Consider the following 14975-nt stretch of genomic DNA (forward strand, 5'->3'; position numbering starts at 1 on the left):
CCTGTCACTCCTCTGCTACAAGTCACCAAGGCCCAGACATACTGGAGTAGGGGTCAGGTGCAAGGAGTCAGCATTGGCTGCTCTTCATCAGCACTGGGCTACCTGGAAACCTTTCTTATTTCTCTATACCCCTGCAAAGTCTCCATATCCTCCTTCTGTCAAAAGGCTCACAGAACATAATGGCCTAGTAGGTAGAGCCTAATACCCAACACATATTATACTCTCAGAATTTGGCATTTCTAGCACAAAGAAGGCTAAACCCATACAAACAATGTTAGGGTTGGGACCAAAAGCTGACTTCCAATCCCTCTCTTGTTCAGTATTTAAGGTATCTGAGCCCCTGGAGCTCTCATCTGACATGAGAAGGGCGTGGCCAGAGTGCCCAACATCCTGGGCAATGTGTCTCATGCAAACAACAGCACCTCCCTGTGTACCTGCTGAAAACCCTTCTTAGCACTTCACTCCACCTGAGAAGTCACTTCCCAACACACAGGTGGCTGACACTCAAGGTCTTTTCCAGACACACTACCAAGTTACCTACAGCATGTTCTTGAAGCTGCTCCGGAAGCTCTCTCATCTCCCCCTCGACAAGCTCTCTGCTAACGCACAGCGACTCTGGGAGGTTGTCGGCATCTTCCTCTTCCACACAGTCGGCCACGCTGCCATTGTCGATTTCGGCTTCATCCAGAACACTGATGTCCATCATGTCGATGTCCTGCAAGTTCTCCAAACTGGTTTCCACATCTTCCTGCAGTAACACAGGAAAACTGTCATGTGTCATGTGACAACTCAGCCAACCCTTGGCCCTCAGAGCGATCCAGCTGTCACCTACCTGACCGTCCCCCGAGTTGTCCTCCAGCCCATTGTCTTCCACACCCTCCTCTTCTGCTTTCCGCCCTGAGAAGAGAATCAAGCAGGTGGGGGGGGGGGGGGTCAGAGCCCTGTGTTTCCCAGAAGCAGACACCTATCTACATGGTCACAGGCTCGCGCACCACTAGGGTTCCAGATGGAAACATATGAGGGTGACATCCATCAAGATGCATCATACCCATGGAATCACACCTGACCCATGCAATCTTAAATCTTAAATCGCTCAGAACTAAATAAGAAAGTGTGAAGTCAGTTAAGGACACGCTGAGTTTCCTGCCCACAATGCTACAAAGCACAAAGGAAATGAGATAGCACCCTATCATATTGGACAAAGCCCACCTCCCGCCATGGCTACACACATGGCTGTCACTTGGTTGTGTTCTTGCACAAAAGGGTAGGAACACCATGTGCCAAGACAGAACAGCCTGACAATCCTGTTCTTCAAACACAGCTATTGGTTACCATAAGACATGTGATGAAAGAAAGAAACCTAGCCAGGCACAGTGGCTCACACCTGTAATATTAGCTACTCAGGAGGCTGAGATCTGTGGATCACTGTCCCCGCCAGCCCGGGGAATTGAAAAGTCCAAGAGATTCTTATCTCCAATTAATCATCAGAAAACTGGAAGTGGCACTGTGGCTCAAGGACAGTGCCCAGGCCCACCAGGGTTCAAATTTATGACAGACCAAAAATAAATAGAGAGATAGAGATAGAGAAACCTGCTCTCTGACCATCAAGATTCTCCAGAGAAAAGTTGTGGCAACAAATACCTTCGCAGCTCAGAACTACTGCATGTAGGCTTATCTGGTTACTGCTTATATTCATTTTCTAATGTCATTCACCTGTACTTTTTTATTTTTTGGCCAGTCCTGGGGCTTAAGCTCAGGGCCTGGGCACTGTCCTTGAGCTTTCTCAAGGCTAGAGCTCTACCACTTGAGCCACAACACCATTTCCGGCTTTTTCTCTGTATGAGGTACTGAGGAATTGAACCCAGGGCTTAATGCATACTAGGCAAGAACTTTTCCACTAGGCCAAACTCCTGGCCCTCTCCGGAGTGGCTATGATTATACCTGTGAGTCACCACACCCTTCTCCTGCTGTGAGTTTGCAGGAAACTTTCCTCCCCTACCACACAGGCAAGGCCATCAGGTGTCAGGGGTGGACAAGGCTAGAAGTTTTCACCCCATCCATACAATACTCCCCTGCATTGAGATCTTTGGGGGGTTTTCATTGCAGCATTGACTGTCAAATTTTCATTGATTACAACTGGTTTCCCAACTCATGCGCTAAATAATTTCAACAATTCAAAATGTCACTCTTGGTGTTACATTTCTATGTGTGTTTGGACTTCATATTCTTTCCATTTCTTTTTTGTTACAGAGATTAAAATGAACAAAAACCAAGGCTTTAGAAGGTATGTCTTAATTTCAGCAAATCTTATAAACAAATTAGGCTGGTGATATAATAATGTTAATAAAGTCTTTAAAAAAAGACAAAATCAAAAAACAGAAGTCAGGCCAGGTACAGTGGCTCATGCCTGTAATCCTAATCTCAGGCTGAGACCTGAGAATTATGGTTCAAAGCCAGACCAGGCACTAAAGTCAGTGAGACTTTTATCTCCAATTAACTGCTAAAAAACTAGAAATGGTGCTGTGGCTCAAGGAGTAGAGCAGTAACCTTGAGCTGATGAGCTCAGGGACAGCAACTAGGCACAGGGTTCAAGCTCAACAACTGACCTCCCCCCCCCCAAAAAAAAGGGAAGTTAGTAATTAAAGATTAAAAAAAAATAGTATATGAGCTGGGCACTGGTGACTCATGCCCATGATCCTAGCTACTCAGGAGGCTGAGATCTGAGGATCATGGTTCAAAGCCAACTGGCACAGAAGTCCGTGAGACTCTTATCTCCAACTAACCACCAGAAAACCGGAACTGGCGCTGTGACTTAAGGAGTAGAGTACTAGCCTTGAGCTGAATAGTTCAGGGGCAGCACCTTGGCTCATAGTTCAAGCCCCATGACCAACAACAAAAAAAATTGCATATGCAAACTACAGGTGGTTTGCATATGCAAACTACAGGAGTGGTACATATGTATCATCCCAGCTGGGCCTATCATCTCAGCTACTGCACTAAGCAAAAAATGGGAGGATTGTAGTCCAGGCACAGGTATGCCAAGAGGCCTCATCTCAAAAGTAAGCAGCAATGTAGCATTCTGGTGGTTCAGGCTTACCCTAGCTCTTCAGAAGGCTGAGATCTAAAGAGCACAGTTCAAAGCCTGTCCAGGCAGGAAAGTATGTGAGATTCATCACTAATTAATCACTAAAAAAGCTGGAACTAGAGCTGTGGCTCAAGTGGTAGAGTGCCATCCTTGAGCAAAAAAGATCAAGGGCAGTGCTCATGCACTGAGTTCAAGGCGTGCATACACATACACATACACACACACACACACACACACACACATGATGAGTCAAGTGGTAGAGCACATGCCTAGAAAGTCCTGGATTCAAACACCAGTACTGCAAAAAAAAAAAAAAAGTACACACATACTAAGTATTGAAGCAAGAAGACTTACTCCATGACAAGAAAATGAGCAGGGGCACTGCAATCGTCCAACCTCCCAAATATTGTTCCTAGTGCACCATTCATTCTGTACCATTTGCATGCTTTTCTGAAGCCACAGAGGGCATGCACATAAGCATTGTCACACAAACAGCAGCACTTACGGGGCATCTGCCTTTACTTTACACACAAATGATAAAGTAAATAGCAAATACAAAACTGTAGAAGTAACGAGATGAGCAAAAGCGGAAAGAAGGAATAAACCAGGAAAAATGACACACATGAAAATGTGAGTTGCATTGTGGAGACTGTCCCAACATGGCACTGCACAGCTCTGACTTGGTGGTACTTCCCAAGGCACAGGACAGCTGACTTGTGGTCAGATTCTTAAATGGTCCACAGAGTTCAGAAAAAGCCACTTTCTCAATAAGAAATCAAACTGAGTAAGACAAAGTATTATTTATAATGTCTCTATACTCACAACTGACTTTATAACTATATAAACGTATTACAGTGCTTGGGGATGGAGTCACAAGAGATTCAAATCCCACATGTTATCGTTTATATCATGATTTTCTTTCCCCACCATTGGGCAATGAGCCCAGTTGCTTGCATGTCTCCTCTAGAACTTGCCTAGGGCTTGCAATCCTCAGCCCTGCAAATGCTAGAATTACAGGTCCAGGACATACCTGGCCTACATAGTCTTCTAAGGTTATTTTGGGGCGAATTGACAACTTTCTGACATTACGTAACCAGCTCTAGTTAACCTTGCCCACACTCTATCACAGCTCTTCACTGTTCCCCTATAGTTTACTATTTAAAACATAATCCCACATGTACTAATAACACACACAAACACAAATTCTTCTTTTTTTTTTGCAGCCCTGGGGCTTGAACTCGGGGCCTGGATGCTGTCCTTGGGCTTTCTCAAGGCTAGTGCTCTATCACTTGAGCCACACCATCATTTCTAGCTTTAAAAAAAAAAAATTTTTTTTGGGGGGGGGCGGGTCATGGAGCTTGAACTCTGGGCCTGGGCGCTGTCCCTGAGTTCTTCAGCTCAAGGCTATCGCCCTAACCATAGAGCTACAGCTCCACTTCCGGTTTTCTAGTGATTAATTGGAGATAAGAGTTTCACTTTGTGCCCGGGCTAGGGCTAGCTTTGAATCAGATCCTCAGATCTCAGCTTCCCAAATAGCTAGGATTATAGGCATGAGCCACTGCACCCAGCTTACTTCCAGCTTTTTCTGTGTATGTGATACTGAGGAATCAAACCCATGGCTTTGTGCACACTAGGCAAGCACTCTACCACTAGATCACATTCCCAGCCTCATTTGTTTATTTAGGAGATGGAATCTGGTTTCACAGCCCAGGCCTCAAGCTTCTTGCTTAAGCAATTTTGGGGGGGGGGGGCATGGGGCTTGAATTTGGCCTGGGCACTGTCCCTGAGCTCTTCAGCTCAAGGCTACCACCTACCCTTGAGCCAAGCCCCACTTCCCATTTTTTAGAGGTTAATTGGAGATAAGAGTCTCAGGTCCTTTTGTGCCAGGGCTGGCTTTGAACCTTGATCCTTAGATCTCAGCCTCCTGATTGGCTAAGATTTGGCATGAGCCACTGGGCCCAGCCTTGTTTAAGCAATTCTGCTTTAGCATCCAGACTGGTCGTGAGTTTGAATTTGGGGTTAGGTGCTATCCTTGAGGCTTTTCTTGCTAAAGATTAGCACTCTACCATTTGAGTCACAGCTCCATACCTGGCTTTTTGATATTTAATTGCAGAGTTCCAAGGGCTTTCCTGTGCAGGTTGACTTTGAGCTTCATATCTCAGCCTCCTGAGTAGTACTCAGGAGTAAGCGAGGGCCACCAACACTTCCTTATTTAGCACTTTTTTTGGGGGGGGGCAGTTGTAGGGCTGTCCCTAAGCTCTTCACTCAAGGCTAGCACTCTACACTTGAGCCACAGCACCCCTTATGATTTTCTGGTGGTTAATAGGAGATAGGAGTCTCACGGACTTTTCATGCACGGGCTGGCTTTGAACTGCGATCCTCAGATCTCAGCCTCTTGAGTAGCTAGAATTACAGGTGTAAGCCACTGACACCCAGCTAGCACTATCTTTTTTTTTTTTTTTTTTTTTTTTTGCCAGTCCTGGGCTTGAGCTCAGGGCCTGAGCACTGTCCTTGGACTTTCTCAAGGCTAGAGCTCTACCACTTGAGCCTCAGCACCACTTCCGGCTTTTTTCTATGTATGTGGTACCAAGGAATCGAACCCGGGTCTTCGTGCATGCTAGGCAAGCACTTTAACCACTAGGCCAAACTCCCGGCCCTAGCTAGCACTATCTTAAGTCATTGGTTTCTCATATGAAGGACACTTCCAAATTCTAGGAGATATAGCTAGGAGTGTGGCTATGTGGTTAGAATAATTGCTTAGTGAGCACAAGGCCATGGGTTCCATGCCTAGCCTGCAAATAAACTAGTAAAGCCCACAGGAGATCATATGATTAACAAGTGTAACTAGCTGTTAAGCTAGATGGTAAACTGTTCCTATTAGCCAGGACCTTATTTCCTTCTCATGATGTCCCTGGTTGACTTCTGATCGCCTTGACACCCGACCCACAGATCTTACACACACTGCTAGTACGTCTTTTTGGAATACGGTTTATGACTGAAGCCACTCCCAAACTCTCAGCTCTCCTGCTTCAGCTATCTGCCTCAGGCTAGAATTACAGGGATGGCCATGGAGGCCAGCCAAGTAATGCTGCTCACAAGAGACCAGAGCATCTGGAAGAAAAGCTGATTCTGGGGAGAAGACCTGAGTACTGGCCAGTGCAGACCAGGAAGTCAAGGCATGCTCCAAGAAGGACGCAGGACCCTGGAAGCAACACAGGAAGAGCAAGACCACAAAACTTACACTCCACTGAATCAAACAGAAATGTATGTGTACACTGGTAAGCATAGGACAAGGCTATTCCTAAGGGCGGAAAAATAAGCATCTCACCAGAAAAAAAAGGGGGGGGAGGGGGCCAAACAGCATAGGGACTGGATAAGAATGGGTGGGCGAGTTGGGTGCTGGCCTAGCTACTCAAGGCTGAGATCTGAGGATCTCCATTCAAGCCAGCATGGCACTGAAGTCCAAATTAACCATCAGAAAACTGTAAGTGGTGTGCAGCTCAAGTAGAGTGCTGGCTTTGAGCTGAAGAACTCAGGGATAGCACCCAGGCCGAATTTAAGCCCCATGACCAACACCAAAAGAAGAAGGAGGAGGAGGAGGAGGAGGAGGAGGAGGAGGAGGAGCAGGAGGAGGAGGAGGAGGAGGAGGAGGAGGAGGAGGAGGAGGAATGGGTGTGGAAAGCAGTAGAGGAAAGATAGGATAGGCTTTCCCCCATGCCACAATTACAAGGGGAAGATAACAAATCATCAGTGGAAAAACCTGACCAGTAGCACTAGTCATACAACAGTTAGGCATGACTCTACCTGACACACAGTATCAGGACACCAGAGGCCAGGGCATTTCTGCTGTTTCTTTCTCCCCATATATGGCAGTGCTAGAGATGTAACTCTAGGGCCTTGTGTGTATTAGGCAAGTGCTCTGTCACTTTGTCATACTTCAGACCTACTAGCTGCTAATTTTTACTGAAAATTGTAACCATAGGGGGGAGTCAAAATGAGAAAAACATTTCACAAAAAACATTTTACAAAGTAGATCATCTGTAGTTTTCAAAAGCGGCAATATTTTGCTGGATACCAGTGTCTCATTTCTATATCCAGTTACTCCAGAGGCTGAGATCTGAAAATTCCTGTTAAAATCCATCCTAAACTGGGCACAGTGGCTCTTGCACGTAATCCTAGCTACTCAGAGGCTGAGATGTGAGGATCAAGGTTCAAAGCCACGATAGGCACAAAAGGACCTGCGATTCATATCTCTAATTAACCTCTAGAAAATGGGAAGTGGGGCTTGGCTCAAGGGTAGGATGGTAGCCTTGAGCTGAAGAGCTCAGGGACAGCGCCCAGGCCCCAGGACCCTGCCCCCTCCAAAAAAAAAAAAAAATCCTAGGGAGGAAAATTTGTGACTTATTTCCAACTAACCATCAAAAAGCTGGAAGTGGAGGGCTGGGAGTTTTGCCTAGTAGTAATTACGAGTGCTTGCCTAGCATGCACAAAGATAGGGGTTCGATTCCTCAGTGCCACATACATAAGGGAAAAAAAGATAGAAATGGTGCTGAGGGGGGCTGGGAGTTTGGCCTAGTGGTTAAAGTGCTTGCCTGGCATGCACGAAGGCCTGGGTTCGATTCCTCGGTACCACATACATAGCAAAAAGCCGGAAGTGGTACTGAGGCTCTAGTGGTAGAGCTCTAGCCTTGAGAAAATCCAAGGACAGGACTCAGGCCCTGAGCTCAAGCCCAGGACTGGCAAAAAAAAAAAAAAAAAAGAAATGGTGCTGAGGATCAAGTGGTAGAGCTCTAGCCTTGAGAAAGTCCAAGGACAGTGCTCAGGCCCAGGACTAGCAAAAAAGAAAGAAAGAAAGAAAAGTTGGGCAGGGCACTAGTAACTCACAGATGCAATCCTAGCTACTCAGAATTCAGAGCAGAGGAGAACTAAAGTTTGAGGCCAGCCTGGGCAAAAAGAAGTTAAAAGATCCTTTCTGAACATACAGATGGGCATGGCGACTATCAACCCTGCTACAAAAGGAAGCTTAGAACAGGCAGATTGTAGTCCAGGTACACATACTCGGGCAGGAAGCACCTTATTTCAAGTAACTAGTACAAATAAAGGCTGGAGGTATGGCTGAAAAATACACCTACTGGGATCGGGAGCATGGCCTAGTGTTGAGTGCTTGCCTAGCATGCAGGAAGCCCTAGGGTTTGATTCCTTGGTACCACATATTCAGAAAAAAGCTGGAAGTGGCACTGTGGCTCAAGTAGTAGTGGGGTAGCCTTGAGCTGAAGAGCTCAGTGACAGCACCTATGCCCAGATTCCAAGCCCTAGCAAGGAGACACACACGCACACCAAAACCAACTGAGCCAGGAAGAGCACAAGTCAAGTTTAAGCCCTATCACACACACTCGCACTCACACTCGCACTCACACTCACACACACACACACACACACACAAAATAGAGCAACTGAACTGGGCACTGGTCTGTAATTCACAGGAGGTTTGAAATCTGAGAATCATGGTTCAAAGCCAGCCTGGGCAGTAAAGTCCATGAGACTCTTTTCTCCCACGAACCACTAGAAAACCAAACGTGGCATTGTGGCTCAAAAGTGGCAGAGCAGGGCACAAGGTGGCTCACACCTGTAATCCTAACTGCTCAGGAGGCTGAGATCTGAGGATCAAGGTTCAAAGCCAGCCTGGGCACAGAAGGACCTGAGACTCTTATCTCCAATTAACCTCTAGAAAACTGGAAGTGGGGCTTAGCTCAAGGGTGGGTGGTGGCCTTGAGCTGAAGAGCTCAGGAATAGTGCCCAGGCTGAGTTCAAGTCCCAAGACCCATGGGGGGGGGGGGAGAAAGCGGTAGAGCACTAGCCTTGAGGAAAAAGAGCTCAGGGACAGCACTTAGGCTCAGAGTTCAAGCCCTATGATCAATAAAAAAAAAAAAAAACAAAAGAAGAGGAGCTGGGAGTTTGGCTTAGTGGTAGAGTGCTTCCCTAGCATACACAAAGACTCAGGTTTGATTCCTCAGTACCACACACATAGAAAAAAGCCGGATGTGGTGCTGTGGCTCAAGCGGTAGCCTTGAGAAAACCCAAGGACAGTGCTCAGGCCCTGAGTTCAGTCACCAGAACTGGCAAAAAAAAAAAAAAAAAAAAAAAAAGAATGCAAAGAGCAACTGCTTAGCCAGCACCAAGTCCAGAATTCTAGCCCTAGTACAAACAACAGAAGGTCGGGTCGTGGCTCAAGTAGTGCCTGCCTAGCAATCAGGAGGCTCTTAAATCAATCAAACAAACAAAAAAACCTGTAAAGCTAACACAGCAGGCTTACGCCCATAGCCTAGCAACTGGGAGGCTGAGGTCTATAGATTAGGGTTTGAAGCCAGCTCTAGCAAAGAAGTGATGAGACACCATTAACTATCACAAGAGCCAGAAGTGACTCAAGTGGTAAAGAGAAAGAGAGAGAGAGAGAGAAAGGGGGGGGAGGGCGCACGCACATTGGTTTCTCAACTAAATGTCTGTGATCAGGCAACAGCATTAAAGCATTTAGTTCATTTGTATTTGTGTGTGTGTGTGTGTGTGTGTGTGTGTGTGTGTGTGTGTGTTAAGAGATGGTCCTCTAGTCAGCACACGAGCTAAGAGAACAGCCCCACCCCAGCTCAATGGTAATTTCTTGACTTTCAAAACTGTGGTTACATGACATTCTTGCTCTTAGGTTAATACTGTAGTGTATAAGGAAAAGGTCCCATATATCTTGTAACTTAATGTTGAACGGTTCTTTCTGTAAGGGGAAGGAGGGGAGAAATGGAAAAAAGAAAAGTAACATAGTAAATTACAACATTAAGAATACATGAGAATTGCTTGTGCGATCTTGAAAATTCTTCTGTACATAGGAAAATATAGAAGCGAGGCCTTGCCCAGCAGGTACAGCATTAGGTCACTTAAAAAGCATCCAGGCTCTGTGTTCAAACCCCAGGAACAGCACACAAACACACCAAAGAACTAGGCAGTGCAGACCAACTGGAATAGGTAGGGTCATGGGGCTTATCTCTGCCTTCAGTGTTGTCCCTGAGCTCTTCAGCTCAAGGCTACCACCCTACCCTTGAGCTAAGCCTCACTTCCCATTTTCTAGAGGTTAATTGGAAATAAGTCTCAAGTCCTATGCTGGGCTGGCTTTGAACCTTGATCCTCAGGTCTCCGCCTCCTGAGTAGCTTAGGATTATAGGTGTGAGCCACCACGCCCAGCTAAGCTGCCTTCTTTTTACTTAGTATTTTTTCAAGTTTTGTTTTGTTTTTGTTTTTTTTCCAGTCCTGGGGCTTGAACTCAGGGCTTGGGCACTGTCCTTGGACACTTTTGGCTTAAGGCTAACGCTCTGCCATTTGAGCCACAGTGCCACTTCTGACTTTTTCTGTGTATGGGGTATCAAGGAATTGAACCCAGGGCTTCATGCATGTGAGGCAAACACTCTGTTGCAAGGCTACACTCCTGGCCCTATCAATGTGTTTTATAAAATTTCAGTATAGGTATTTAAGAAGGAAGAGAAAGCGAAAGACCACAGGCACTACCTTTTCTCCAGGGTTGTCCTTAAGTTTCCAGAACTCTCCCTGGCACAATGCTTGCTTTTTTTTTGGGGGGGGGGGGGGGAGGGAGGCATCACAGGATTTGAATTCTGGACCTGGACACTGTCCCTGAGCTCTTCAGCTCAAGGCTACCATTCTACTCCTGGAGCTACAGCCCTACTTCCCATTTCCTAGTGATTAATTGGAGATAAGAGTCCCAGCTTCTTTAGTGCTCGGGTTGGCTTTGAACCTCAATCCTCCAATTTCAGTCTCCTGAGTAGCTAGGATTACAGGAGTGTGCCACCCCCCCCCCCCAGTCCCTAGCATATTTCTTTGGGTAGAGCAAAAATGCCTCATGTGTGGTGCATCACAGAAGCCACTGGATTCCCCCAGTGTGGTCACTGGGGCTGTTCTCCAGCCAGCTAAAATAGCAAGACTGTCCAAAGCTGCCTCCCAGACACTGCAATCCCCACCCTGTAAAATTTCTTGCAGCAAAAAAACCTTCAACTATCAAAACGATCCAGAAGAATCCAAACACGCAGCTCTAGCTGATTCTTCCATGTTACTGTGGAAACCAAGGAGGTAGATGACAAGGAGGATGCAGCCCCATCCACAGTAAGTCACACCCAAGAGAGGAGCTGCTACCTTAGTGCTGGGGAGCTGTCCTTCTCTGCACAGGCTGCTTTGAATGCAAAGATGGAAAGATAGGTGGGTGTAGTGCGCAGGCAGAGGCAAGAAGGAGGCAGTGGGAAAGGGTCATTCAAGTGGCATGGTGCTTTTACTCTGAGAAAGAAATGTGACAATTGTGTTGATCACATGCTATTTATGGGGAAGTTATTTCCTGCAAGTCTGAGCAATAAAAACTCTCAAGTGCTCTAACTCCTATTTCAAATGACGTATCTGAAGAAGTGAGCACTGCTGACCATTAAAAGGGCAAAATGTAGAAAGGCACCAGTGCCCCTCCAGGCCAACAAGAAGCAAGAATCTTAAGCGGTACAGGGCTTCCCCGAAGGTGCTGATTCCAGCCATCACAAGTCCAAGCCCAGTCCAGCCCAGCCCAGCCAGGGAGGAGCGCCCACCAGGCCACCACTGTCTTCATACCTTTGCTGGATCTTTTGGATGCTTTCTTGTTCCCTTCGGAGGTAATTTCAATTTCATCAGGATTACCACCTTCATCTTCAATTGCCTAAAAAGAAGTCAAAAGAAAAAAATGAGCAACCGAAGTCAGCACACAGCTGGGCGTAGAAGTGAAAAACATGTCAATCCAGCTGCTTGGGAGATGAAGGCATGAGAGCTATTCAGGTTCACAAGTTCTAAACCAGCCTGGCCGACAGGCTTACCTGCAGGAATGTTGAGAAATCCCTATTTAGGAAATACAGCGGCCGCTGAGCTGGACACCCCCAGCCACCAGATACCTGTCCTGCCTGATCATTTACTCTACTGCTGTGCACAGAACCAGGGCTCTAAGGTTTGATTCTGGGCCACAGGGCAAATACCATTATTTTACTCTTCAAGGCTGCAACACAGACTCTAGATCTGTGTAAAGCAACAATCAGCAAACTTACTCACTTGGCTCACCCTGCTTCTGGGCTCCAAAGAATCCAAGCAACAGCTGATTTCCTCAGGATCTATCAGCCGCCCTCACCAGGACAGGTGGCCTGTCTAGAGATAGTACTACTTCTAGCGGAGCTGCTGCTGTGAACCGGGCATAGGACACATGTCACCCAGACCCAATCCCACCCACCTACGGCTGCTTCCAAAGACCTTGCCCTCAGCCATCTCACGGCCCTGCCTCACAGTGAACCGAACTGAAAGGATTTCTTGGCAAGCCTAATGGCTAAGGATTTGCTACTCACAGGAAAAGTATCTCCAAATTCAGTGCACGCTACCTATTACCAAGCAGACATTTTGCAAATAAGTACTGATAATGCTGCTGACTCCATTCCACCTTAACACTTACCTTCAAGTTCAGCTTCCGTGACAATGCCCTCCCCCTGAGTTCCTGTCCTATGCTAGTGGGTGAGCTCCTGTTTCTGTCAGCTTTTGAGGTGCTAGGAAGCAATTCCAGTCAAGGCTTTCAGTACAAGAGGCATTAAGGTACACCACAATCCTCTTTAAAATACTGGACTGTATCTATATACAGTGTGCAGGTCATCTGGAAGGGTCAGGAGCTGAGGTATGCCCTGAGGCCCCTTATCTGTTCCAGCATAGGGCAAAGCTCTCCTCCTCTCCAAGCTAGCAAGAGGAAGTATAGCACTGTCCTGACCTCAGTCAGTTGTGAAACTACATCACTACGAGAATAGAAATGCTCCAGCCTGATGTTACAATCCACCTCCAAGAGAATCTGTATCCCATCAATGGGTTTCCTAAGGAAACCCACGGGGAGCTTACAGCCTCAGCAACTCTCTCCACCACTGACCCTGGGAACCACCTGTGCAAAAAGAGGGAGAGACGTGTGGTGTTTGTGTCTGTAACAGCAGCTCTAAGAACCAGGAGAGAGAAGATGCACCCTGAGAGCTCACACTCCAGAGCCACACAACTCTGGCCCAGAGCCTGACAGAAAAGCTCAGTGACATGGAAACTGCTGCGTAGCCTGGCTGACTGGAGAGAGGAGGGGGCAAGATACAATCAACCATCAGTTGGGTGGATGGGAGGCTGAGGGGGCTCAAAACAAGGATATCTGCAAGCAGGTACCTTCTACTTTGATTCTGATTACTATCCCATCACTACAGGGAAATCTACCTATGGGGAAAGACACAGCCTATCACCTCTGGGCTTGTCACACCTGTGATCCTCATGACTCAGGAGGCTGAGATCTAAGTATGACAGTTCAAAGCCAGGGCAGGAAAAAGACTGTCATGTCCAATTAAACAACAAAAAGCCAGAAGTGGAGCTGTGGCTCAAGTGGTAGAGCACTAACCTTGAGCAAAAAAAAAAAAAAAAAGCTCAGGGAGGAAGCACGGGCCCTGAGCTCTAGGACCTGAACGTAGGTGCAACTACACCATTCAGAGTGTGTGAAGGGACCCTGGGGGAGTTGCTGAGTTCTGTCAGCTTTGTTGGGATGACGTGGGAATGCTGCCCACAGGAAAGCAGAGTGCAGAGGACGTGTCTAGTGTACCTAGTTCTGTACCGTGAAGGAACCTTTCACAACCTCTTTCCCCCAGGCAAAGGCGGAGCACCAAGTGACAAGTGACAATTCGTTCACATGCGCCAAGAAAACAGCCAAACTGGCCCACAGGACCTCACCTAATCCTAAACCCCCTGCACTACTACCACCTTCGTCTTTTTTTTCAAGAGAAGGCTCTGAAGGGGTTTAAAGGTCTCCCACCCCATGTTGAAAAAATACACCAGCTTGCTCGCCAGGGTCGCCAAAGCAGACAGATGGCACGTGGGGGGGGAGGGTAGTGGGAGGAGGGTGTGATGTCCCCCCACCCCCTGTCCGTCTCTGGGGCACAGCCAGCCCGTGGCCGACCTCACCCAGGCTTGACACTTGGGATGGCTCACGCACCTCCCTTCCTCGGGCTCTTCCTGTGACACGCTGCTGGGAACCATTCCCTTTGACAGATCCCTTGCAGGCGCCCTTCCCGAGTGGGCTGCGACCACCTCCTCCAGCCACGGGGCGCCTGTGTGACCTTGGCGGCCTCGCCGCCCCCCCCCCCCGACAATCCGGGCGCCTCGTCTAGTTAGGAGATGGGGAGGCCTGGGGGCGGGGGTGGGGCAGGCTCTGGGCGCAGTGGCGGAAGTCCGCGCGGTCACCCGGCAGGAGGCGGACGGCGACCGCCCCTCACGGCCGCGTCCCCCCCGAGGCCGGGGAGTCAGGCCGCGCGGGCTCGGCCCGCCTCGATCCGGACCCCGGACCCCGGAGGCTCGCGACCGTGCGGCGAGCGGCGCCCCCACCCCGAGCCCGCCTCCCGGGGACCCCGGCCCCGCCGCCGCACCTTTCTCAGCCGCTCCATCAAGAAGCTCTTGTTGCCGCTCGAGTCCAGGTTCCGCTTCCTCAGCTCCGCCCGCAGGTCAATCACCCGGAGGTCGCTGAGCCGCCGCGTCCCGGCCTCCGACGAAGCGGAGCTCAGAGACGCCGCTCCCGCCGCGCCCGAATCTGCTAAACCCGACAGAGCCTCCGCCATTCCAGGGACTCGGACGCCACCGCCCCACGTTACCAACAGCCGGGCCGGTGGTGGTGGTTTTTCTTTTCTTTTCTTTCTTTTTTTTTTTTTTTTCTCCCTTTTTTTTTTTTTTTTTAAACCTGGGCTCCTAGTACAAAATGGCGCCGCCACAGACGGAGCCGCTTCCAGCCTCTCCGGCGCGCCACGCTTTTGCGCAGGCGCAACCGGCGCAAGGACGACGC

General features: G+C 48.4%; 1 protein-coding gene across 2 annotated transcripts in view; it reads right to left on the reverse strand.

The window, feature by feature from the left end:
• Safb (scaffold attachment factor B) overlaps nt 1–14962 on the reverse strand; it is a 33147-nt gene extending 18185 nt beyond the window's left edge. Inside the window, exons 1-4 of one of the 2 annotated variants that reach the window (XM_090340393.1) lie at nt 14566–14962; nt 11729–11813; nt 833–897; nt 542–748 (exon numbers count right to left, since the gene is read on the reverse strand). In XM_090340393.1, coding sequence (XP_090196519.1) covers nt 542–748; nt 833–897; nt 11729–11813; nt 14566–14754 — 546 coding nt within the window. In that variant the 5' untranslated portion in view covers nt 14755–14962. The remainder of the gene's footprint in view (nt 1–541; nt 749–832; nt 898–11728; nt 11814–14565) is intronic. The other variant, XM_090340385.1, reaches the window with a different exon arrangement.
• Between the last annotated feature and the right edge of the window lie 13 nt (nt 14963–14975).

Source organism: Megascapheus bottae, chromosome 1 (assembly GCF_031878675.1).
Source record: "Megascapheus bottae isolate mThoBot1 chromosome 1, mThoBot2.hap1, whole genome shotgun sequence".
NCBI lineage: Eukaryota > Metazoa > Chordata > Mammalia > Rodentia > Geomyidae > Megascapheus > Megascapheus bottae.